This window comes from Thrips palmi, unplaced genomic scaffold (assembly GCF_012932325.1).
Source record: "Thrips palmi isolate BJ-2018 unplaced genomic scaffold, TpBJ-2018v1 HiC_scaffold_4, whole genome shotgun sequence".
Lineage (NCBI taxonomy): Eukaryota > Metazoa > Arthropoda > Insecta > Thysanoptera > Thripidae > Thrips > Thrips palmi.
In genome coordinates this window covers 13,521,555-13,547,860 of record NW_023144631.1, presented here as the reverse complement: position 1 = coordinate 13,547,860, position 26,306 = coordinate 13,521,555, and the positions used below count along the sequence as shown (strand labels likewise).

The following is a 26,306-nucleotide window of genomic DNA, read 5'->3' as shown; positions in this document are numbered from 1 at the left end:
AAACTCTTCTTTAGAAGCCTTTTTATCAGCAGGTACAGTGGGAGTTGTAATATCACTGGGGGCCAAAGTAGACCCTACACTAGGTGACGAAAATATAGGAGGGTTGGAAATTGAAGCCGGGTCAGGAGCGTTGCTTGAAGATTCTCGAGCAGCCTTTTCTGCGGCAGATTTTTCAGCAGCTTTGATTTTAGCGTTCAGGTCAATCTTGCACTTGACACACACTTTCTTGCCGGGCACCAAAGCAAGTCCAATAGTTTTGGCACTGTCCCGCATTTGGAGTGTAATAACATGCAATTGAGGAGTGCCAGTTTTTTTCTTTTTGGCTGGAGGGCCATCATGAACAGATGTTGACTGATGAAGACAGCAGTTTTTCTGGTGTGCTTCAAAGCGGTGAATGAACTTAGTGAAATGTCCATCACAAACATACTGCAAACTCTTTCTGCAGCCACTTCTGATCTTGAGCAAACGAATCCTTTCTGGAGATAGGCTGGCTCTTGCAGTGGAATCCCCAGAGCAGGCACCAACATCAGGAAGATGTTGTACCTTTCTCAGGAAACACTTCTTGGTGTCTGCTCGGCCCATTGTGTAGGGGGAACCTGAACCACAAAGAAACCAAACCTCAAAATAAAACAAGAAGCGTCATCAAACCAAAGCACAATCCTATAATATCAGATTTTTTAAAAAAGAGAAAGAACTCGTACACAAGAAAAACGGACCTTTTCAGGGCATAAAATCGACTCAAAGTCAATGCTCAAAAAATATTTACTCCAACAAGTAGTCGGTGCAGAAAGTAAACAAACCAAGACAAAGGAACAACAACAAGTTCGTCTTGTCGCCACAGCCCAAACACTGGCAGCACCGTCGGGGGGAATGCCGTTTTCGCATCAACTTCGGCTGCACTTCGGCTGCGCCACGAAGCAAGGCTCGGGGTGACTAGGAAGGGTTGCCTACCTGCTGGGCGGTGACCGTGGGAGCCCGGGGCGGCGTGCGGGGTGCGGCCTACCCTCCAGGCGCCCCTACTTCTGCTCTGGGAACTGCGGAAAGGGATGGGGGTGGGTGGCAGGACACCGCGGTGCCACAGCGCCGGGCCGTTGTGCACCGTTCAGGCAGAGGGTAGGCCCGGATCCAGTGCAGAGGTCCACGGAAATCGCTCGTTCTCCCAAACGAAAAAAAGTACTTTGTATGATTGACATTTTCGTTTAGGGGAAGGGTAAAGCTACTTTTTGAGCCATAGCATGTCAATTTTGATGAAGGGGAACAGTTTCAAACATAACTTTGAAAGTTTGAGTTTAGTATAAAAGAAAATTTTTTTTCTCCAAAAAAAATAATTTTTTTTGATTTTATTCAGTTTTTTCTCCTCTTTCCAACGGTGTACTCATTTTTGTCGTACGACGAATAGTTCCGGAGATATTAGCAAAAAAACGGATACCCATTCACAAAAAGTGAAAAAAATTGAATCGTGCACTACTCAGACCCCTTTGACATTTCGACCAAAATATTTTGGCAACTTCAATGGGACCATAAGACCAACAATCGCTGCAAGTTTCATCAAAATCGGAGCACTGGTCGATTTGAACCTTGTCGATTTCACATGGAATGACCCTTGTCTCCAAACTCCACATCGTTTAGGAGATAACGGAGATAAATAGTTGACATGACTTAGATTTCTAATTTGATATGGAAAACATTACGTATCAGTCCACTTCCCCTGTATAAAAAATTTAGTGCGTTCTCGTGCTTTTCTGGTGCGACCGTAGTGCACTATCGTGCAATCGAAGGGCATTCACAGAGCGTTTTAGTGCGAACATGGAGCCGCCGTAGTGCAATTTCGTGCAATCATAGAGCATTCGTAGAGCATTTTAGTGCGAATAAAGTGCAGTGGTAGCGCAAGCGCAGTGCATTCGTAGAGCGAATTAGCGCTAGCGTGGTGCATTCGCAGCGCGCGTAGCGCAAACGTAGTGCAGGCCGCCCGAGGCCGCCCCACCCGCGTCCATCAGCCGCAGGGCAGCGCCTGGAGCCAAATTTCAAACTTGACCGAATACACATCACCCTACAGAATTAGATTCGTCTCAAGAAGACAAACAAAAAATGTCAACACATATCATGGGTTAAAATGGAAAATGAAAGAATTATTGAACTTCTAATGTCTTTTTGACCATTTTTGCACTCTAAAAATCCAATTACTCTTTCATTTTCTATTTTAACCCATGACATGTGTTGAGATTTTTTGTTTGTCTTCTCGAGACGAATCTAAATCTGTAAGATAATGTCTATTTGGTGAAGTTTGAAAAATCACTCATCTCAGCGAAGTTCAAACTCTGCAACAAAGCCGCTCTTGTCAAAATATCTCCAGCCCAAGGTGGTCCGAGGTGAGAGATTGGGTCACGAAATCGGTTTAAACTTTGTGGGCTTAACAGTTACTATTAGGACCTATCAACACTAAGAGGGAGGTTGGCCAGCACAAACAACACCTGAGATATTTACATTTTACTACATTTGACAAATTTAGCGGAAAAATGTCGCTTTTTGATCTTATGATAGTTAAAGTTGTTTGCTCAGTACTGGATTGTGTTTCTTCTTTCTAGTCATAAATAGAGGAGAAAAATGGTGCCGACCAAGTTTTGAACGTTGCTTGGTTTGGCCTACTCAAGGAATTTTGTCGAAATCATCGAAACTGTCATCCCCAAAATAATCCACCTATGATTTGACCCTGGTGGGTGTAGGCCAACACAAGGAATTTTGTCAAAATCATCAAAACTGTCATCCTTAAAATAAACCACCTAAGATTTGATCCTGGTAGGTCTCTCACTTCCTCTTCTCTAATAAACAATTATTATGTAGTCCCTAGGTGCAACAGTTCCACATAAGCTACAAAAGCAAAAGCAAATTTATTAGAGAAGAGGAAATGAAATGAGGAAAACCATTACTACCATACCGAAGTTTGTAGACATATTTGGATACGTTGATAAAACACGTTTTCCTTGGGAAAGACAACTAAAAACAAATCGAGGGGGCAAAAACTCGGGATTTTCGTGTACACATGATTCGGAAAACGCAATGATTCGCGTAATTCACGCGTTTGAATAATTTGCGAGATTTTGTCTGATTTGAAAATTTCATCTTGATTGCGCGTGATTGTGTGATTTCTGTGTTATTGCGCATGGCTTTAATTGATTTCATGGCTGATTCTGCCTTATTCCGCGACGCACCAGGGTGATGTTGAGCGTGATTGTGTGCGATTGTGTTCGGAAAGAAATGATTTCGGACTGATTTTGCCTGGTTTCTTGTGACTCTGCCTGATTTCGAACGATTTTAGTGATTTTGGTTGATTTCTGATTGCTTGATTTCGCGTGATTCTCAATGATTCGCGTGTGATTTCGGGGGCCGTGTACACATGATTGCGCGAGTTTTTGCGGTATTTTGCGCACACTTTTTGTTGACAATCTTGCTGTCAACATAAACCTTGATGGTGGAAATAGAAAATTGTCATTCAGGAAACTCAAAACGTATGAGATATTCCTCGGTAAGTTTATCACATTTATATTGGCTTAGTAATCTATTGAGTGTGTGCAAACGTTCTTTTGTTTTGTTTTTAATTAACATTGTGAACATTTTATGTTTTAGGTACTTTAAAGGAGGCTTTTCCAGCCGGTGATTGCACTGATTGGGACTCTGCAGCCGCTAAGTGGTTTAGTGATGCCACTTGGAGGTTGAAACGGAAGAAAGAAGAACCCAAGAAACACAAATCCTCAAAACAAAAAACGTAGAATATTTTTGATTTACTTTTTGTATATTTTTGTAGCTTTTTGGTTAATTCTAGTGTACCTTGAGTACAATATTTTCTGTATTGAACAGACTTCGGTACCATACATTTTATTTCACTTTAAGCAATTACTTTGTCCAGCTAGTCCAGTATTTTGTTTGGTTACTTCTAGTGTACCTTGAGTACAATATTTTTCTGTATTGACTAATAAAAGTTTATTCTACACAATCTCTTTGTCTACCTTAACCCAGCCAGACTCCCATTCAAATCGATGGCGATCGAGCAGGGACTGTCCTCGAAAAGTACTTAAAATCGAATGATTTTCGATCTCGAGTTTTATCCGAATTTATCTCGAATTCAGAATTGACCTCGAAAAGAGTAGTAAATCGGATGAGCATGGACCCATTGGTGTACTCGAAATAAACAAGTAATCGAAAACAGGTCGACGTCGTAACGGTACCGATTTAAAGTACATTTCGAGGTCGAATCGGACATTTTTTTCGACCTTTCAGATCGACGTCGATTCGACTCCGAATCGGAAATGTATTTCCGGCTGGGCACAGCCAAGGTAGCCGAGCCATCGGTCGCCGGCGCTACCCAGCGGCGGCGGGTCCAGGCGGAGGGGGGTTTGTTGACTCCCGAGTGGAAGCGCCACTGTCGTCTGCTGTCCACGACCCGTCCCGTAACGTATTTTGCCGTTGATTGGAGTATTTAAAAAAACTTCCCGGATTGTCTACCCGTCCACCCCTCCCCCCGCATTTGTGAGAGGACCCGCAACTACTTCGAAAGCACGATATTCGACACTTCTTTCTAAACCAAATTATGCACAAATACCGTAGAACGGGGTAATATGAGACAAATTTCGAGGTTTTTTGTAAATTTCCCCCTTTTAATTTCAACTTGAGGTGCTGAGGTGTTCAGCACTTGTTCATTGACCCTTTGGCTACACTCCCTCCAAATTTCAGATTTTTAGGTGCAGTAGGGACCTTTCAATAACCCTCGGAATGCCGTCCCATATATCCCTGCAATGTGGGGTAATATGAGACAAAAGAGAAAAATGGTAAAGAAGTATGGAGAATTAACTCATATAGGCGGGTTTGGAGCTTTTTAAGTTCTTTTCATTCATTTTTAAGATGATTGGGGACTATAATGAAGAAGAGATAAAATCTGGAGGGAAGAAAAATGGGTATCACTCAAGAGAGCTGAAAAATGTCTAAGAAGTCGTGAGTTGTGCCTGTCACATGAAAATACTAATCGAAGAGCATAGATGCCGGTCAGGTAGTAAAACCAATTCGTGTTAAAATCATTATTACTTGAAATTAATAACAGTGGAGTATGTTTGTCCTCATGTTTCAAACGAAAAGAGGTGTCTCTATTTTCCATGCAAGGTAACAAAATTGTATTCCATCTGGAACAGGCGGCCCGGGAGTAGACATAACAGAACCAAATTTTGTCCTGATTATGTTAACATGATTGTCAACAGATTTAAACCTCGTTCGGACGAGAACCCGAGTTCCAACCAAGGTTTCTGGGGAGGTTTTTGCGAACTTTCTGAAACTTGTCAGAATTTAGAGGATTTTCGTTTGGTTCTTAACAGCCCTGGCGAGTCTCCGATTGCCTTCGTTCGTTTCCTGTGAGCTGCCAAGGCCTCCTAGATGACGAAAAAAAATTCACGATGGTCTTCGGAACAACCGCTTGAGAGCAACACGACAAAAACCAAAAAAAGGGCGCTTTGTCTCGATTTTCCTTCATGTCTCAAATAACCCCGCTCTACGGTACTCACCAATCGGTTCCGTTACGCGGCGCTGATAATCCACTCTGTCACTTTAACAAACAAACCGTAAAAACGGCAATAAATGCACGATGCAGACACCCTCACTCACACGCGTTCGAGCCAAGACTGCCGGATCGGCGCTGGCGCTGGCTGGCGCTGGCTGGCGCTGCCGCTCGGCTCGGCGGCTCAGCGCTCCGTCGGCGGCTGACTAGGGATGCCTCCGAAACGCGTCGCATTTGTTGACGTGCGTTTTCTCACGCCGCTTCTGGTCATCTCCTCCCCTTCACTCCTCCCTCACCTCAGGTTCGAAACGCGACGTTGCCGGTTTGACCACCCATAGACACACTAGCAAAACTTTCAAAACATACTAATTAACGGAAAATAACGCGATACTTGCAAACACAAAATTGCTCTCGTCTTGCTCACGTGTAAAACTGCAGCGCGTGAAAAAAATGTTTTGTTTTAAATTTGTCATTGAGATTGGCAGAAATCTGGCAACGTTGTATTTGAGCATAGAACCGGCCAGTGCACCGCGGTTGGATCAGTTCAGTCGAGTTCAGTGTTTGGGTCAACATGATTCGGTTGCAGTGGCGACCACAGAAATCTCATTTAGGGGGAGCGACTGATATCTAGCCCCTTACAACTCCCTTTTTTGCCTTCTCTTCTTTTTCCTTGCCTTCTTTTCTTTTCTTCCCCTCCTTTCCCTTTTCTCCCCTTTCCCCTTCTCTTTTCCCCTTCCCTCACCCGCCACTGCAACCACCCACCCACCCCAAATCAGGGTCTGCGGCCGCAGACCCTGCACCCACGTGTGGGCGCCACTGTTCGGTTGCGAGACGGGTACTCGAATCCCACTGAGCGGGCGCTCATTGCAACTTTGCGGTCCCAAAGATGGTCCTGGACGCGCATCCTAGCGCACCCCGAGGTGACCCTCAGGCGGACTGCAGTGAAGGAGTGGGCGCGCTGCCACGAGCAAGAGGGCCTGGCTGGCTTGGAGACCAGACCCAAGACGGGCCGACCCAGGGCCACCACGAGGGAGCAGGACGTGGACCTCGTGTCCAGCGTGGACGCCATCAAGAAGACTGCGGTCACCACGGTGGTGCGTGAAGTGTTCCCGGACTACCCAGCGTCCATGACCACCGCTTGTCGGAGGTGAGTACAATTGGCGTAGCGAGAGAGTGCTCTGACTGTAAACATGTGCGTTGGCCGGGGATGGTTGGCAGCGTGACCGCGTGCCGCGTGAGTTACCGCGTGAGCGTTGTCGCGGTCCCTTCATGAACCGCGTGGCAGAGCGCCTCACTGATTGTTTCGGTCAACAGAGGCGGCTTCGACTCAAGCACGAATTCAGTTCCGGTCAACCGTGTGAGTGAGTGAGTGCGCGCGCGCGCGTGTGTGTGTTTGTATGTGCGTGTGTTTTCGTGTGTTTCTGAGAGAGAGAGAGAGAGAGAGAGAGAGAGAGAGAGAGAGAGGCGTGCGTGAGTGCGTGCGTGCGAGCGTGTGTGCGGGAGCGCACAGTGTTGGACCAGGTTTCCCTGGAAATAATCGCATGGTGGCTCACAGTGGGCCAGGAGACCGGCGCAGGCGTCCGAAACTCCAGACGCGATTTGAGTTCCAGAGTCGCCAAATCGGACTGGAACCGAAAGTGTGACCCCACCAATGGATTCCTCGTTTGAGAGAGCAATCCATTGGTGGGGACACCCACGGTCATTTGAAGTACTATTTAGCGACTTTGGGGCTCAAATCGCGCTGGTCTTCTGGCCCACTGTGCGGGTGTCGGCTGCTGTTGGCTGCTGCGCCAGTGCCGATGCCAGCTCGCTGGCGAGCCGCACCCTTGTAGAACCCAGCAGCTGAGCCCTCGCGACTACCCCATCGGGTGCGCGGTTACCCCCACAACCAACCGCCCTCGCGCGTCCGCGGCTGCCCTCGCAAGACTGTCATGTCCCTTCCCACACGTTTCCCTTCCAAGGCGCGCGTCAGAGAACACCCCCACTCCACTCCCCGCCCGACCGCCGCCGGCGTCGCTGAGCGGTCTGGCCGCCACCAGCAGGTGGCAACTCCCCTTGCCCGGCTGAAACCGGGCTCGGAAGCGGAGCGGCTCCGTTTTCCAACTTTTAAACGAATAAAGCTCATTTTTTTCCTTGGTATAGGGACTATTGCAAAGCGCGAACGCCCGCTAAAACAAGTATTTCTGTAAAGAAACAACAGGGAATGATTTGAGCCGACATAACCTCAATTCCGGAACAGGTTTTGTTTCTCTGTTTAAATACTTGTTTTAGCCGGCGTTCGAGCTTTGCTATGGTCAAAATACCAAGGGGAAAAGTGTGATCTTTCGATTGCAAGTGACCGTTTTCCTCTAGCTGCTTTAGTTTGTTTACATTAACATTCGGCAAATATGAGACGAGCTGATACGAGCGAGCCGACGCCGCAATATGAACATAATCCGTGATTATTTCCGCAATCCTTCGTCCTTTTGCAAATGTAAGTGCAGAATCGTAATCTACGTGAAATTTTACGTTGCCCTGATGTACTCGTTATGTGGCAATCAAATAGCTTCTATTAGCTTTATTCGTTTAAAAGTTGGAAAACGGAGCCGCTCCGCTTCCGAGCCTGGTTTCAGCCGGGCAAGGGGAGTTGCCACTGGCTGCCGCCACCGCCACCGCGTGGCGTGCGAGCGGCCGGCCGCCTGAGCGGCCGGCAACCCATCAGACTGACGTGAAAACACCCAGTACTGGAGGCTACGGACAACAAAAGTGAACGGGTCACAAGGTGCCACGTTGCTGCCCGTGATGCGCGGGCAGCAACGTGGCACCTTGTGACCCGTTCACTTTTGTTGTCCGTAGCCTGGAGGAGTTCTGGCGAGCCTCACAGGGCTTCGCGGGGCGCGTAAAACCCGAGGTAAACGGGTTTAGGGTCTCGTTGAGGCTAGCGCCTGCCGAGCCCCCGAAGAGCGTCACGGGCAGCAACGTGGCACCTCGTGACCCGTTTAATATCGTTGGCCTTATCCTAGGGGAGTGCTGGCGTGCCTCACAGGCCTTCCCGGGGCGCGTTAAACCCGGGGTAAACGGGTTTAAGGTTTCGTTTCGTTGAGGCCAGCGCTCTCCGAGCCCGCGCAGCGCGTCACGGGCTTCAATTGTGCCCCTTTACCTTTGTTCTTCTGAGACTGGGAGAGTTCTGGGAGTTCCGGAACTTCTCTGGTGGTCGCGGTCAACCCATTCTATACGGGATATTCATTATACTTTGCAAGAAGTTTTGACGAAGCTGATGACGTCAGGGCCGCTCATAACCTTACCACGGGTAACTTATCATTTTTTTATCTGATGAGTTGTCATCTTACCGTTTTGCGTTGCCGGCTCGATTTCTGCAATGTTTCTGAATCGAACCAGCCCGTTCTTGGGCTGCAATACCTTTAATATAACGAATTGCGACGATTTAAATTCTGTTAGTGGGCGGACGAGGCGTTGTCAGCAGACAACTGCTGCCAGGGGGCAGCACCTTACAACGACCTCGCGCGCGGAGTATCGCCACCGGGGGGGTCGGATTCTTTTGCACACCATAGTACAACCTCTCAGCACAGCATGTGGATGACGTGGCTTTCCTGCACGCCAACGGCGATGTGTTGTCTGAATTAGAGCCAGACCTGCTGAAAAAGAAAAAAAAGTAATGGGAACAATTACTTGTTTGGTCTAACATAAATTATTTATGTTTGGTTGGTTAATTTCATGTTAATTTTGTGAACAATTTTTTGATCTGATGACTTATATGACTGACTCTTATTTCAGGCTATGTTAATTAACTTGTTGAAAGATTTGGGTCTAACATAAATTGCTTATGTTTGGTTTGTTAATTTGGTTCAATGTCTAGTTTTTTAACTTGAGTATGACTCATAAGACTGACTTTTTTTTGGCTGAGCGATAGCGAAGCCTGTTACTCCAGTGGGGTTGGAAAATTTTTCCTGTCTGTCTGTCTGTCTGTGTGTGTGTACACTACTCCTGAACGGCTCGGCCGATCCGGCTGAGATTTTGCAGGCTTATTAGGTATGTCCTTGGCTCGGCACACGCGAAATTTCACCATCCTAGCTCAACTGGTTTGGTTTTTAAAGCCGAAAAACAATTAAAAAACGGCGAAAAATCGAGTTTTCTGTAGGCAAATTGCCTCTGTCTTGAAGAAAGGGGGTCTGCGGGGCGGAGCCCCCCAGCCAGCACAAGTGAAAAAGCTACAAGGGTCAAGATCGCGTTATCTGCAGATGAAGCAACTCCATCTAGAACGAAGGGGAGTCTGGGGGGCGGAGACCCCCAGCATGCAACAAGTTAGGAAAATCGACTATGGAGAAGCCATTGCCTGCCGAAGGCAGGCTAGCGCCGCAGGCCAAGGTAGGTACGCCAGGCGCGGATTGGAGAAACAGGCAGCGAGACATCGCGAAGCCTGTTACGACAAGACGCGGTCTGGCGTAAACCTACCTTGTTAGGTTATGTTCGTTGTCTTTGTTCAGAGTTTATTTTAGTTCATTAGTCTATTATGAAGTGAATTGTAAAGAAAATTATGAACACCAATACAGTGTATGATAATTTATACCAGTCATTTATCAAAGCTACTCCCAAAGGATGATTGATAAAATAGGAAACTTTGTCGTTTGTTTCCTCTCTAAGTACATGAACCAGAAATCAAAAGTCTAAACTAGCAAATAGTTGGCTGAGCGATAGCGAAGCCCGTTACTCCAGTGGGGTTGAAAAGTTTTGTCTGTCTGTCTGTCTGTGTGTGTGTGCACTACTCCTCCTGAACGGCTCAGCCGATCTGGCTGAGATTTTGCAGGGTCATAAGGTATGTCCTTGGCTCGCCACACACCAAAATTCAGCTTTCTATCTCAATCCATTCGGTCATATTAGCCAGAAAAACACTTAAAAAACGGCAAAAAAGACAACTTTTTAGGTACTTTCAACTTTGTGTCACGTTTCATATCGTTTCATATGTTTTTGAGGCTGCTGATGACGAAAATAGAACCCGTTCGGAACCCCGACCGAAAGTTGAATCCGATTGGTGAGCGATTCTCACGTTTCGGGGTAGTTTCGTTTCTTCTGACTCCTGTGCCCAAACGAGCGCAGATATCGACATGGGGTTTGTTTCTGATGTTAGGGAGGGCCATTGCCCACTAAACGCACACATTTCGAAAAGTTCTCGTTCGTTGGATTCGTCTACGTAGCGTTTGGAATACCTCAAATGTAACTTCCGTGATTGTCCAAAGAGAACATACTCGAACTTTCCGCCCCCAGTGTGGCGGTGTGGTTCGAAAATGCTGCCCACTGTCGATGGGGATTCGAAGCTTGGCATGTCTCGGGCTAATTTCAACCGAAGACCAATACGCCAGACTTCTTTCAAAGGTACTTATGCTGCAACGAAAAATGTCCTCCGTATATTCAATTTAACTACACAAATTTCGAAAAGGCAGCTCTGGACTTCTCCCCAAGCCAAACTTTTAACTTTCCATGACACAAGCCATTAAAGTGGAGTCCCTGGGATATAATTGCATGGGTCGCGGAAATCTAAGATGCTGTACACGGTCTCAAAGCGGGCTAGAGCATTACAAGGTAGATATACGCCAGACCGCGTCGTAACAGGCTTCGCGATATCTCGCGGCCTGTTCCTCCAATCCGCGCCTGGCGTACCTACCTTGGCCTGCGGCGCTAGCCTGCCTTCGGCAGGCATTGGCTTGTCCATCGTCGGTTACTTTTTACGTGTTGCATGCTGGGGGGCTCCGCCCCCCAGACCCCCCTTTATTCTAGAAAGAGTTGCTTCATCTACAGATAACACGATCTTGACCCTTGTAACTTTTTAACTTGTCGAGGCTGGGGGGCTCCGCCCCCCAGACCCCCCTTTTTTCATGACAGAGGTGATCTACCTGCAGAAAACTCGATTTTTCGCCGTTTTTTAGGTGTTTTTCGGCTATAAAAACTGAACTAGTTGAGCTAGGATAGTGAAATTTCGCGTGTGCCGAGCCAAGAATATACCTAATAAGCCTGCAAAATCTCAGCCAGATCGGCCGAGCCGTTCAGGAGGAGTAGTGTACACACACAGACAGACAGACAGACAGACAGACAGACGGACAGACAGACAAAACTTTTCAACCGCACTGGAGTAACAGGCTTCGCTGTCGCTCAGCCAATAAAATGGCGTGTATCAACAATTACCTGTAACTTCCGTGGCACCCTTTACCCAATGTTGCAGCAGCACTAGGTGAAAAAATTTTCCGCTGAAATGTCGGGCTTAGAGCATCATTTGACCCTGGAACGACTTTTAAGCCACAGCAAGCCCGAGTCAGCCGTTAAAGCTGATTTTCACACTGTGTAACTTCCGTGATAACGTAATTTCCGTGATCAAAACACCCACTAAAACGTATGGGAATACCTTATGGCTCATGTTTTTAGGAAGATAGTACAAGGTCTTTACTATAAATACCATTGCCATAACTCTAGTATCATCCAGGACCCCAATAATCAGAAAAACTTAATTGGATATTTCTCACTTTCGGCAAATCAGAGACGCCAAAACTACCCCGAAACGTGAGAATCGCTCTTGTGTAGATTTTGATGACCAAATGCTATTTTTGAGGGGATCACGCCCATTTCCACGGTGTGCCCAGGGAAGCAGCCTGCCGAAGGCAGGTTAGCGCCGCAGGCCAAGGTAGGTGTATACGCCAGGCGTGGATGGTCGAAACTGGCGCAGCATCGCGAAGCCTGTTACGACAAGACACGGTCTGGCGTACACCTACCTTGAACTCTACAAATCAAAGAGTGTACATAGTATGCTCTAACTGGAGCATGCCTGCAAGCACGCTCTAGCTAGCGCATGCCTTCCAAGCATGCACTAACTAGTGCATACATGCCATGTACACGCTTCCTGATGCAGAAAACTCCATATCCCTTATGCAGTAAATGTATGCTTCAGTTAGCGTGTACATGGCATGTATGCACTAGTTAGTGCATGCTTGGCAGGCATGCGCTAGTTGGAGCGTGCTTGCAGGCATGCTCCAGTTAGAGCGTACCATGTACACTCTTTGATTTGTAGAGTAATACGTACCTCAGTTTAATCAGTTTAAGGGGAGGTTCTGGTGAAAATCTTGCCATTTTCCAAATGGATCCTACAGTCATAATTTGTTGGGAATATAAAATTTTTCATTGGGGAGACTAAAATTTGACTTTTGAAGGCACATGCCAGGCTGTAAACCCAGTCGAAGAGTCTTTTTGAGCCTATTTTTGCTGTATCTTAAAAAATCTCCTTGCGCATACTATTTTGTCGTAAAAGGTTGACCTTGACATTTTTCACTTCTTCGACTCATTTTCAAAAGATTCTGGCATGCATAGCTCAAAACTTCCATTATATTATTAATTATTAGCTTTTTAAGCTGAAAAGTCCCTAAAATTTGTCTATTTTGTACATTTTTTATCAATTTTAGTGAAATGCTTGGTTAGAAAGCTTGCGAATAAAAATGCAATTGACATTTTGAGATGGGCATGCCGGCATTTTTAAAAAATGAATCGAAGAAGTGAAAAATGTCTAAGCCAACCTTTTACGACAAAATAGTATGCGCAAGAAGATTTTTAAAGTTATAGCCTAAATGGGAGAAAAAGGCTCTGCGACTGGATTCAGGGCATAGAATGTGCCTCCCCAATGAAAAATTTTAATAAATACTTGATAAGACATTAAATTTTTAACAAATTTTCACAGTGGGACCTACTTAGGAGAAAATAGCATTTTCACCAGAACCTCCCCTTAATGAAATCTTTATGTTTCTTCTCAAAGGAAGTGTAGTTGACTACTCGACTCACACGGCCACGGCAGCAGTCAGTCTAACGTTACACTTACACAAGTCGTTCAGTTGCGATATGGTTTTTCTCTTTACTATAATACATAGTTACAGTTGCTATGCTAGAGTACCCCTGGGGCCTGGGTACACCACGATTCACAAAACGTATGGATACGCGCAGGACGATGCGCCGGCACCGGGGAGCCGAGCGCCGACCCGAAGTGCCGGTTCGGCGCTCGGCGCTCGGCACTTCGGTTCGGAGGCCCACCGTGGCGCCCCTGGCGGGGAAGGCGAAAAGCCTGCCGAGACACGAAACCAGCGCGCGCGCGAAAATTTAAAACGATGCGCGGTATTGCCAACACCGCCTTCGCATAGAGATCGGGAGGGAATACATTTAAGTTGGTAATGAAAACAAGAAATCGGCGGCAAAACCGCGCCAATGTGTCCCACTTGTGTTCCACCTGTCCTAGTGCCAAGATGTCTGCTGTGAAGTGTTCTTTGTGAGTAATTTTTAATCAGGCCCTGGCGTTCAAGATATTTTATCTCTCCTTCGTAATTGTTGTTCTCAGATGATTCTCTATACCTTATATCATATTCGTTTTTCTTGTGTCAGGTGTGACTCGACCTATGTGCATAAGAAAAGCCTGTATAGGCACATGCGCACAAAGCATGATTGTGATCCGCCAAGTGAGGAAAAGATAGGTGAAGTTTGCTATGTGTGCGATAAAGTGTTCTCCAGTATCTCAGTACTAAATCGTCACCTAAGAGAGCAGCACAAAGTTCAGCCACAAACAAAAAGATCAAAGCTCCTCTGTCCATCATGTGACGTTATGTTTCCCTCATCCACAAGCATGGATATGCATTTGAAACATGACCACAGTAATGACTTATCTTCTTCTCAAATGAATTTTCAGAGAATTGATGGTAAGGAAAACACTTTTTTGTTTCTTTGTTAAAATGTAACTTTATTCATTAGTTACACAACAACTTTTTTTATCCCACCACAGATTTCTATGTTTGGAAAGAAGAAATGGAGAGAGGAACAAACTCTTTGTATATTCAGCATGAAGGTGCAAGGAGGCTCGATCATGGAGAAAGAAGATATTATTATTGCCACAGGTCTGGAAACTCAAGGAAGGTAGAAGCTCCAGATAGGATCCGATGGAAGGAATCACCAAAAATTGAGCGTTACTGCCCTGCTCGAATTACTGTAACAGAAGTCAATGGAAAAGTATCAGTAGTGCACCACAAGGATCATGTTGGGCATGATTTTGATTTGGGCCACCTGCGACTCAACAAAAATGAAAGGGCCATGCTTGCTGCAAAACTACAATCAAAAGTTCCCATGAATGACATCCTTGATGATATAAGAGACAGTGTTACCGAAGAAGGAGGATTATCAAGACTGCATCTGCTGGACAAGCGAGATTTGTTAAACGTCATTAAGGAATTCAAGCTTGATAAGAACAGAGCGCATGATAATGACGCAATGAGTGTTGATATGTGGGTAGCAGAGCAGCAAGCAAAAGATCACAACATTGTGGCTTACTACAAACGACAGCACGAAGTAGATCCATGTGGCGTACTGGCAGAAGACGACTTCATGGTTGTACTAATGACTGACTATCAGAAGGAGATCCTCCAAACGTATAGCACAGACAAGACTCTAATTGACAGCACACACGGAACGAACAAATATGACTTTCAACTAACCACCCTTATGACTGTAGATGAGTTCGGAGCTGGGTGTCCAGGCGCTTATTGCATTAGTAACAGGATTGACACTGACAGCATGACTGTCTTCTTTGAGGCGGTGAAAAGAAGATTGGGCACATCCATTTCAACCAACATCTTCATGTCCGATGATTATCCTGCCTATTACAATGCATGGGCAGCCGTAATGGGACCTGCCAGACATCGCCTATTGTGCACATGGCATGTTGACAGGGCTTGGAGAACACAGCTCAAACAAAAAGTGAATGACGTTAAAGCTCCAGAAGTTTATAAAGGGTGCAGAGTACTCCTTGAGTGCAAAGATCCTGAGAGACTTGAATCACTGATCGTAAACTTCATTCAACTGTGTGAGAGCGATGAAGAGACCAATGAATTTGGGAGGTATTTTAGAAAGCACTATGCCAACCGCATCAACATGTGGGCCTACAGTCATCGTCAGAAACTTGGATTAAATACAAATATGTATTTAGAAGCTCTGCACAAAAAATTAAAGTATTGCTACTTTGATGGAAAATGCAACAGGAGAATTGACAATTGTATTGCTGCTCTACTTCAGCTTACAAAGAACCTCCTATTTGAACGGCTGATTAGGCACCACAAACAAAAGCCAACATCTAGGATGCTAGCAATAACACAGAGCCATAAGAAGGGTGCACAGATCCCACCAGAATTTATTGAGCAAGTAGATCATGCAGAGTGGACGGTCAAATCTCAAGTTCGGACAAGAGGGCCATACACTGTTAATATGACTGAAGATCTGTGTGAAGGCTGTCCTCTCCATTGCCCACAGTGCCAGAAGTGTGTCCATCAGGTCTCCTGCACTTGCGAAGACCATCTCATAAAGCTCAACATCTGCAAACACATCCATGCCGTCATTGTCCATTCCACATTAAAATCCTTTGAACCAATCGCCAACAAAATTAAGGAGAAAGAAGTTCAGGCAATTGTCACAGAAGCTGCTCACCATGAAAATTTTAGAGACGGAGTTTCCAAGGCCACCAAACTGAAGTCTACAATTCAGATGATTGCTGGATTGGCACTTCAGGTTCCACAAGACAAAATGGACAGAGCAATATCTGGTGCTGATCGCCTTCTTAAATTTCTGCAAGAAGTGATTAAGACTCCAGATTCCATCCTGCCTAGCTTTCCTGAGGTGGCACAGCAACCTGCAACAAAAAAAGTTAGCCCTCAACGAAAGTTTAAATCAACCAAGAAAGTTTGCAAAAAACAGACAAGAGCACTTGTAAAACCAGGTGACGCCCAGAAAGTTCTGATGGAAATAGTGCTCCAAAATGAAGATTATCACAACAAAGAAATTTTTGAATATTTCAAGCCAAATGGAAACAGATCATGTTTATTTCTGATTGTATATGTATGTATATGTAATTTATTGCATATTTGATTTTAATTACTGTTATATTCTATTCACATTATTCTATGTGTTTTCTTAAGTCCTAAGTGCAGTGTTGATTTAATTAATGTTATATTCTATTCACATTATTCTATGTGTTTTCTTAAGTCCTAAGTGCAGTGTTGATTTAATTAATGTTATATTCTATTCACATTATTCTATGTGTTTTCTTAAGTCCTAAATGCTGTGTCGATTATTCATTTTATAATTTTGATTGGAGCAATTGTTTGTACTTGTTGTACTATGACTTGAGTTCAGAAACTCCAATAATGTTCTTGGCCTCCTTGAGAGATAATACTTGTTACATTTTATGAATGTTTGAATTGTTTTATTCAATATTTTTTTTATCGTAAATACATATTTGATGTGATTTGAAGTAAAGTGAGGTGGTGAACAGTTATGTCACTTAACCAATACATACATACCGCTAGTACATTACTCAGCATCAGCAACAAAACAGTCATAATTAAAAGCTCAATACCCAAAAGAAAGGTTAATATGAGGTAAACACACATTTTCACTAGATTTCCAGACAACTTGTCGACTGAAGACAACTTGGGGCATAAATGGTTCGCGAGAGACTCTTCTTTTATGGCCGCAGGCTGCGCCTGTATTGGCCAGTAAATGGTTCGAAATTTCGTGATTTTGGGACTTCTCCGGTTCTGATCCTCATTTTCCTTTGAAAGATTCCCATTCGCCCGAATAGCAATAATCAGGCGCATCTTCCCGCCTCCGAGCCGAGCGCCGAACCGAAGTGCCGAGCGCCGAGCGCCGAACCGGCACTTCGGGTCGGCGCTCGGCTCCCCGGTGCCGGCGCATCGTCCTGCGCGTATCCATACGTTTCACAAACCATTCTCAACCTCCACACAACATTTGAAAATTCGAGTATACACGCTTGGCGGGTTAGCGAAGCGAGGCTAGAGGCTGACCTATGAGAAATTGCGTCCACGACAACGCGGCAGACGCGGCGTGGCTGCGCGTAGCTACGCGGTGTGAGGGACACGGGACGCGGGGCAGAGTAGGAGGAAAATAGAAGCACATCGGGCAATACAAAAAATATCGTTAAATCGAAACGGTTTTGATGTTGTTGATATGAACTTAAACCTAAAACGATAGGCCACAAATAACGTTATAAATGTTTCTCCAATGATTTAGGATAAGTTTAATAACCGTTATTCTGAATTAACGTTAAAAGCAATTAACCGTTATTTATCAACCTGAATAGATATGGGTATAGTTTTAACGGTAATGTTTCAAACGCATGGTTTATTTGTTAGTAACATTAACTAACCAAATAAAAAAAACCACAGTAAGTAATTGGCTGAGCGATAGCGAAGCCCGTTACTCCAGTGCGGTTGAAAAGTTTTGTCTGCACTGTTAAAAAAAATATGAAAATTCAGACTGATTTCGTCTTACTTGGTGGTCTGAATCGTAAATTCATAAAATGGTACGAATATTAAGACTAAAGGTCCAAAAAGTGTTACCTGTAGTCTGAAATTTGAATTTAGACTAGCAAGTCTGAATATTTAAAGCAATGGCTATCAAGTTTTGTACATTGTCGTCCGAAAACTAAATTCATACTTGTGAAGTCGGAAAACTGGTGAAAAAACGCCGTCCACTTTCTACATTTTTCGGCTTTCTCAAGAATTTTATCAATACTTCTGTTGTATTTCAAATAATATTTACGTTTAGTGTCGTAAGAGCAAACAGAATGTTTCAGAGCTCCGAAATGGATACTTATTGCTCTATCCGCTAGGTGGCGCTAGTGTCGCATGGTTGATCTTTCGGAGCTAAAATTGCCTCTTGAAGGCGAAAATGGGTGAATATTTTGTTACAAACTCATTCCAAATGATTGTCTGAAAGGGCATGAGCGCACCAAAGCAAGATTGATGTTAATATGTGCAATATAAGCTAAATAACAGAGAATACAATTTCCCTCTCGCGCATGGCCACGGGTCGACGCGTGGTTGGGCTAAGGCCGCTCACCCTCGGACTTCAGCAGTCTCCATTAGACTCTCCACTACCTCGGGAAGGAGATGGCTGCTACCGTCTACCTGATTTTTGCCTCGAGACGATCTGCAGAGCGTCTACTACAAACTAACGGCAAAAGTTAGCCGATTTGGGCTCCACTATATAAGAGGCATTTATTGGTGCGACTGTTTATGTTCTTCGTACAATTTAGTCTGATAAAACGGACTGACTGGTATCATTTTTCATACAACAAATTGATCTGAAAATTCAGACTAACGTCGTCTGAAAATTTAAGACCTCGAAGTATGAAAATTTTGGTATGAAAATTCAGACTGAATGTAAGTAAATCGACTTCTTACAAAAAATTATGAATTTTCAGTAATTTTTTTTAACAGTGTGTCTGTCTGTGTGTGTGTGTGTGTGTACACTTCTCCTCCTGAACGGCTCGGCCGATCTGGCTGAGATTTTGCAGGCTTATTAGGTATGTTCTTGGCTCGGCACACGCGAAATGTCACTATCCTAGCTCAACTGGTTCAGGTTTTATAGCCGAAAAACACCTAAAAAAACGGCGAAAATCGAGTTTTCTGCAGGTAGATCACCTCTGTCTTGAAGGAAGGGGGTCTGGGGGGCGGAGCCCCCACACAGTAAAAAAAGATTCGCCGATTCGGTGACGTCTGGGCGCCAAAACGAGAATATTACAAGAACAGCAACACCCTCAAACTGTTCTGGCGGCCCTCTGTTCGTTTCGGCGACGCTCGGTCTAGTTTCGGTGGCGCTCGGTCCGTTCCGGAGCGGCCACCTCACCAGAACGGCACTGCAGTCACCCTCCCGCCAGCGACTTTTAATCGTCGTATTAATGTGAAATAGGACACAAAACAAGTCAGGGGCTGTCAGTTATCATTCGCGTGACTCATCAAAGCGTAACGTTGCCGGCGGGCACGCACAAATATGCACAAACAGCTCAAAAACAGTTGTTGTGGTCATCCTAACCTCTCTGGCGGAACACCACCTGGTGACGCAGGTCACCGTTTTGGTGACAGACCGTCGCCGGGTTTGTAGGGGTACCCGTTTCGGTGAGATTGGATATAGAACGACCACCAAAACAGCGAATCTTTTTTTACTGTGTGTACCTCAATCACATTTCAAAAATCTTTAAGTTGTATTTGTCACATACCAAAAAAAAAATTGTTCAATTTTTTTGGTCAAAATTGTTTAATTTTGAACATTAAAAAAAAATAATAAATATTGACCAATGCAAAATATTTTGCTACCCACCATAGCGGCATGTCGTAGGAGCTTCCATGCTAAATCTCCCCTCTGTAGCTCAAAAACTGCCCCCTAGAGGCCTGCAACCGTTTGCAATTTCATGTTCCGAAAATAACGCGATCAAAGTTGGGGAAACTGGGCTTTTCCCCTATGCATGTTTGCGGCCCACAACCTACTAAAACTGCAATTTTTTGAATTCCGGAATGCGGTTTTCACCATTCGACGCAGAAAGGAATGGTCTATAATATAAAATAATAAAAAAAAGTTGCAATGTTTGATCATTTTGGAGTGATGTCCCCCCTTAAGTTTTTGAACACGAGAGAGTTTTTGAAAAAGAGGAGTTTAGAACTTGCCTAATGGAATTGATGATTTTGTTCCAACAAAACTGCTGGTACAATCATGAGAGAAAGTGAGTTTGTCACTTTGATGTAGTTCCCTTAAAAACTCAAAGGTCACCTGGCTTGTAAAGTGGAAGAGCCCACTCATTTGAAAATCCAAGGGCATTCACCAGAAAATTGTTTCAATAAGGAAATCATATTTTGGTTACATAATCTTGAGCGTGATGAGTTTGATGATTTGATTGCAGGAGCTGCTTACCATTCTCTTGGTTCTCCTTCATGAAGGTAATAAATTGAGCCAAGGTTGTGTTTTTCGGTCCTCAGGGCGAAGGGTGCCCCAGAGGAAGCAATGGTCAAGAACGGTGATGTCACCCCTGGGATGTTTCTTTCCTGTTTTTGGGCGTTGGACATAGGATCACCCAAACATTCCAAGTTCCACACCTGAAAGGTGAAAAATGACAGACAAAAACATATCAATTTTAGTATAATGTTAAGTATGAAATGAAGCCACACAACAATTTATGGTTGTCGTTACTTTGAGGCTGGGAGGATACAGCTTGAACCGTAAGTCAACTCCCATCTCTGCTTTGCAGGGGCTGTTTTCGAGAAATTCCTGGCAAGTCTTGAAAATAGGGGTGTCATACCTGTGGAAACATTTTGTATTCTTTTTAAATGGGCGCTTTTTTCTAAAAAAAAAAAAGCAATTAAAGAGGTGTTCCCATTGTGGTACAACTTACTGCTTTGCGCATCTTTCTCGGAATTCACTAACTGTTTCGTGACTCAAATGCCTTGCAGTCATGACTTGGAAACCGCTGTGTTCTCTGTTGGGTTGTAATGTCACAGTGCGGGGTGTGAAAGTGAACCTTTGCAAGGCTTCACTGCTGTTCGTCATTAATTTTTTCCACTCTTGAGGAGGATTGACCTGAAAAAAAAACCAGCAGATATGTGTTTGCTCTTTAGCTTAAAAAATTAAAAGAAAAACTTGTGAGGCCATCCTGCTTTGTTCGCACCAGAAGAAAGCCGCATTCCTCCAACTGTGTCTCATGTTGCACTCCCAATTTCCTACTGAGAAATGCCGTGCTGTCATAATACTAAGCTAATTCTCAGTACTCTACGACACAAATCTATTATAATACAAAGAAATTTGTTTGTAATACTAAGAAACTGGTCGTAAGTTACTGAGAACCCCTCACCATACGTTACTACCTTCGCTGTGCTGTCATAATACTAAGCTTTTTGTTCGTATTACGAAGAAAAAGCTCAGTAGGATCTTGGGAGTGTGCTTGACAAAGCCGTTGAAGCTCTGGAAGTCTTCCCACGTGGGACAAATTGGTTCCATGTCTGAACGGGGAAGAAGGGAAGCAGCGATGTGTATAGATACACTGGCCGTCAGAATTTAAGCCCCACTTTTTCCTTTTTTCATAACTCTTGCTAGAATTGAGCTAGAAACTTGAAATTTTGAGGGGAGATGGGCCAAAGTCTTGGGTAAACGTCCCCAAAGTTGCATCAACGAAACCCACCCCTTTGCGTCTTTTTCCACCCCTCCCGTAAAACAGTGTCAAATTTTGACACTTTTGCAAGGTTTAAAATGGCCTTCCCGTTGTCACAGAGAGTTCAATCTTGGGGAGTCGCCTCATTTTGACCTCCTTTTTCGATTGAGACCACACTCTACAAAAACTGTCCGGTCAACGCCGTTAATTTATTACCAATGTTTGCTGTTAAGCTATTCACGGGAGAGGCGGTCGTGGGAGGACTAGCCTCCCAGGATCGTGGCGGAATGTCCACGCGATCTCTCCTGGGAGGGGGCGGCAAATAAGTTAATTAGATTAAGGGCTTTCAGCTTCCGCTTGAACGCTAGTTGCATGATTGCCTGCACCCCTGCTAAGCGCCGAACGCGAACGAGTCGCAGGCGAACTAAGGAAGTGAGTGTGGTATAATGCTGGCTATCCAATTGCATGGCTTGAGGGTGACAGCGAAGAAACCAACCTGCCTGGGGGACGGAGTGCAGGACCACCACAACAAGGAGGGAGGACAAGGCACAGCGAGGACCTCAAGGCCCAACCTGGAGGAGCGGGGACGGAGCAGGAGGAGCCAAAGGAGAAGAAATAAGGATAAGTGATTGAAGAACTAAAATAAAAGGTTTATTGGCCAGGTGAGCGATAAGCAAACAAAGCAAAACAAAGTAAATAATAGGGCCTTACACTTAGGAAGCTAGGAAAAAAAAAGGGGGTGGCGGTCAGGACACTGTTCAGTCGGAACAGTAACAGTCGCAGTGGCAGGTACAGGAGTTTTCCTGGACGGCGTGGAGGGCCAGCTGCTCTGCAGCATAGGCGTTGTAGGTGGCGGCGGCATGCTCGGCCGCCGCGGCCTCTCTGGCCACGTCACGCGGGTTGGGGACCTCCACTACGCGAAAACAGTGGCAGGGACTGTCCGGGTTAAAGACACTACAGTCACTGTCGCTCCAGCTGCGCAGGGCGTTTGCCTCGGACCACGGGGAAGCTTGTGACCCATGCCAGGGGCGGCCACACGCCCCAGCGTGAGGGGCGCGGCTGGGGGGAGTCGACGTGGTGCGGGAGGGCCCGGCCTTGGGCGAGCTGGAGGGCCCGGCCTGGGGCGAGCTGGAGGGCCCGGCCTTGGGCGAGCTGGAGGGCCCGGCCTGGGGCGAGCTGGAGGGCCCGGCCTGGGGAGAGTGGAGGGCCCGGCCTGGGGAGAGCTGGAGGGCCCGGCCTGGGGCGAGCTGGAGGGCCCGGGCTGCGGAGCTGCCGACAGGGGGAAAATCCCGGGCACGCCCGCAGCAGAGGGCCCAGCGGCTGGAGCGGAGACGGACTGGGGCCCGGCGAGGGGGCAGGAGGGCGCCGGAGGTGCGCCGCCTGGAGGACCTGGAGGGGGCCCCGGGGGAGGGACCCCTGGGGACCCACCGGCGTCGTCACTGGGTGGGTCGCAGGCCGTTAGTCGCTCCACTGCCCACTCCCACAAGGCGGCCATGGGTGTTGTGTACGCTGCACACACAAACAACAACAGTCAGGGAGGGCCGGGGGGCGGGGTGAGGACCGGAGCAGGCGCCGGAGGTACTCACGAAGGTGATCAGACTCCCTCAGGAGCCACGCCAGCAAGGAACTGGCCCAGAAGGGGTCACGGTCGAGGCCCAGCACGAAGTTACCCAGGCGTTGGGCGTCCCGTTGAGAGCCCGGCGAAGTCGGATGCCCCCACGTGTTTACGCCGCTCGGGACCGAGATGAACACTGTAAACACAGGGGCCGGATCAGCGATGCTGGACTCTGGGCCTCTGGGCTGGAGTGCACTTGGCACTTGGCAATAAACACTCACCTTGGGTCCCGGGCGGGGCGGCACGGAGGGCGTCCAGCAGCTGGGACCACACGTCGGCGGCGAGAGACATGACAGCGCAATCACTTGGGGCTGGGCAGGGTGAGCAGGGTGGACCTCAGGCGCAGAATGAATGGGACTGGAGGCCGGCACGCCCAGGACGGCTGGCTGCCCCTCTCCTGCCTCTCGCCCCCCCCCTCCCCCCCCCCCCCCCCCCCGCCCTGGCGACAAACAGCCAAGAAGAGCTCGATCAATGGGCTGAGGTTGTTCAGCAGATTGCAGATTTGAGTGCCAAACAAAACCTCAATTATCCATGGAGAATAGGCAAGCTATATTTTATAAATATTACAAATTAGGGAAACGATTGGCACAGTGGACTTTTATTGGTAACCATATTCACAGCTCCAAAACAGCTAGAAAAACAACTGACTGGGAAACTAATAGGCAAAATAGTTATAAATACTTTTTTGAGAAGAAGTCAGAGTTTGCAAGAAAATGTTCCTGTCAACTTTGGATATATCGGAACAGACTGTCAAGACCGCTTGCAAGAAGAAAGAAACATACTCTCCAGACAAAAGAGGAAAGACCAAATGTAACTTCAAGAGAATTTCAGAACAAAAAAAGCAAAGCATAAGAGATCATATCAACTTATTTCCAAGAGTACCTTCCCACTACTGCAGGAAAGATACACACAAGGAATATCTGGAGGAAAATCTGAATTCTAGAAAGATGCATGAGCTTTACAAGGAGTACATGAAAGATATAAATAGGACTGATGTGGCAACTGAACGCCAGTATAGGGATTTGTTCAATACTGAATTTAACATTGCTTTTTTCAAGCCACGTAAGGACCAATGTGATAACTGCACTGCATTCAGGAACGCGACAGTTGAAGAGAAGGAGAAACTCCAGGAAAGCTTTGACCTTCATTGGAAGCGCAAACTGGAAGCGCAAGCAATCAAAGAAAAAGACAAGCAGGAAGTTTTGGAGACCAAATCTAATTCCGTATGTGTTGCATCACTTGACTTGGAGAAAATTCTATCTGTGCCCTTTGGGAAAACTTCTTCCTTCTACTATGTAAGTAAAATTGCTTGCTACAATTTCACCGTGTTTGAGATACCCAAAGTTCAAGGGTATTGCTACTTTTGGAATGAGACGCTGGGAAGAAAGGGCGCTAATAAAATTGGAAGTAGTATGTCTGATTTTATATTGAACAAAGTCAGCGAGGGTGTGACCGAATTTCGCCTTTATAGCGACAACTGCACAGGTCAAAATAAAAATAGATTTATTTTTGCCCTTTGGCTGCATTTGTGTGCAAAATTCAAGATTTGCATTGTTCACCGCTTCCTGGAGGTAGGGCACACCCACTCAGAAGGGGACAATATGCACATCGTGATTGAGAAAGCCTCAAGAGATGTGGACATTTATGCACCTAGTGAGTGGCTAACTATCATCAAAACCTCCCAATCAAACAGCAAAAAATATGTTGTAAAAGAATTGGAACTAAGTGACATATTAGACATCAAGCCACTCATTCAAAATGAAACAGCGTGGGAAAAAGACACCACTGGTGAGAAAATCAGGTGGCTTGAGCTAAGAGAAATTGTTGCAGATTTTGCTCTCCCAAATAAACTGCAAGTGAAATATGATTTTGATCAAGAGCCTCATACTCTAAATTTGGCCAATCAGAGAGGGCGCCCTGTAAACTGGGCTACTTTGTCAATGCTCCCTCAGTCTACAGATTGTTACATGGTTTCAAAGGCAAAACTGGAACCCCTTCTCAAGCTGTGCAGAAAGGGATTAATTCCAACATGCCACCATGCTTTTTGTGATGGACTGCTCACAGACCCCCTTGAGCCTGAACCACTCGAACCAGCTGAAGGTGGTCACAACAATAATTCAGAACCAGATGTGGATGAGCCCTCATCATCAGCCTTTCAAGGAAACAGTAGGGCCAAGAAATCCAAGAAGAAACAGCCACCTAAACAACCACCAAAGAAAACCCAAAAATAAAAGCAGAAGAAGAAATAAAGAAGATAATTTTGTATTTCAAACAGTAGCATCCAAGTTATTTATTCTCTGTTACTGAATTTAATTGTTAATTAATTTAGTTATTTTTTTGTTTTCATATTTTATTAATGTCTCACATTTGTTCTGTGAGAATCTCATTTACAAATTATATTTTGTACTTTTTTTTCTTGTCAAACATGATTAAGACAGAATCTTTGACAGTTCAGTAACTCTTCTTCCTTTTCTCCTGTTTGACACACTCAGTCCACCAATAGAGGCTGAGAAACGGGCCCAATGCGTGCCTCGGGATCGCCCCTTCAGTTTCCCTCCTATCACTGTAAATGGAAAATTTGTCTGACACTTACACACTCATACCGATTTAAAGAGCAAAGTTCAACAAGTTCAGAAATGACTATCAATTTTATGTGCGTTGATTCTCTGATTTGTGCGGCCACATCAAACCTTTACTTCCAATTACCCGGGATTAACCCATTTGCAGATAGGTCGTCTTTTCCAGGGAACGACCAGACAAGATTGTCTTGGGGGAACGCGGAGATAAGATTGTCTTGGGCGTAACGCGCAGATAAGATCTTTTGAATAGGACCCCTCGAACTGTGCCCCTCTGGGCCACTGGAAGGCCTCACCTCAATTACACCCTCTCACTGGTGGACAAGTCTTGGAATCTTGAGTGCCAGATATTGTCCACTGAGCCCTAGTCTCCTCACCTCAATTACTTCCGCACTCTGGTGGAAAAGTCTTGAAATCTGGAGGGGCAGATAGTCTCCACCGTGCTCTAGAGAGTGGTTGATTCCGGGTCATTCCACGTCAAGTCGACAAGGCCTCTGCCACCATGGTCACCGAATTGATTCTTCTTTTCAGGGTTTGTTACCCCCATGGTACTAGTTCATGACCGGTACAAAG

The 26,306-nt window shown here is 45.7% G+C and overlaps 2 protein-coding genes across 2 annotated transcripts; one reads left to right on the top strand and one right to left on the bottom strand.

Moving 5' to 3' along the window:
- The first annotated feature begins 3,466 nt into the window (after positions 1-3,466).
- On the top strand, positions 3,467-16,524 carry LOC117649890. Its single transcript, XM_034393074.1, has 7 exons — positions 3,467-3,506; positions 3,625-3,763; positions 5,247-5,396; positions 6,426-6,686; positions 13,946-14,256; positions 14,340-16,438; positions 16,519-16,524. Exons 1-7 carry the CDS (start codon positions 3,467-3,469, stop codon positions 16,522-16,524), a joined length of 3,006 nt encoding a protein of 1,001 aa, XP_034248965.1.
- A 3,783-nt stretch (positions 16,525-20,307) lies between these two features.
- On the bottom strand, positions 20,308-21,391 carry LOC117649889 (lysine-specific demethylase 4D-like). Its single transcript, XM_034393073.1, has 4 exons — positions 21,302-21,391; positions 20,790-20,974; positions 20,588-20,696; positions 20,308-20,493 (listed from the first exon to the last, which is right to left on the bottom strand). The coding sequence occupies exons 1-4, from the start codon at positions 21,389-21,391 to the stop codon at positions 20,308-20,310; spliced, it is 570 nt and encodes a 189-aa protein (XP_034248964.1).
- Positions 21,392-26,306: the final 4,915 nt, after the last annotated feature.

Bases quoted from the DNA above. Each gene is read 5' to 3' on its own strand.
- LOC117649890 (XM_034393074.1), top strand. From the start codon at position 3,467: ATGGTGGAAATAGAAAATTGTCATTCAGGAAACTCAAAAC. The intron at 3,764-5,246 runs GTAGAATATTTT...GATTGTCAACAG, and splicing joins AAATCCTCAAAACAAAAAAC to ATTTAAACCTCGTTCGGACG. The intron at 6,687-13,945 runs GTGAGTACAATT...TTCTTGTGTCAG, and splicing joins ATGACCACCGCTTGTCGGAG to GTGTGACTCGACCTATGTGC.
- LOC117649889 (XM_034393073.1), bottom strand. From the start codon at position 21,391: ATGGAACCAATTTGTCCCACGTGGGAAGACTTCCAGAGCTTCAACGGC. The intron at 20,697-20,789 runs GTAAGTTGTACC...ATGTTTCCACAG, and splicing joins CGAGAAAGATGCGCAAAGCA to GTATGACACCCCTATTTTCA. The intron at 20,494-20,587 runs GTAACGACAACC...TTCACCTTTCAG, and splicing joins TGTATCCTCCCAGCCTCAAA to GTGTGGAACTTGGAATGTTT.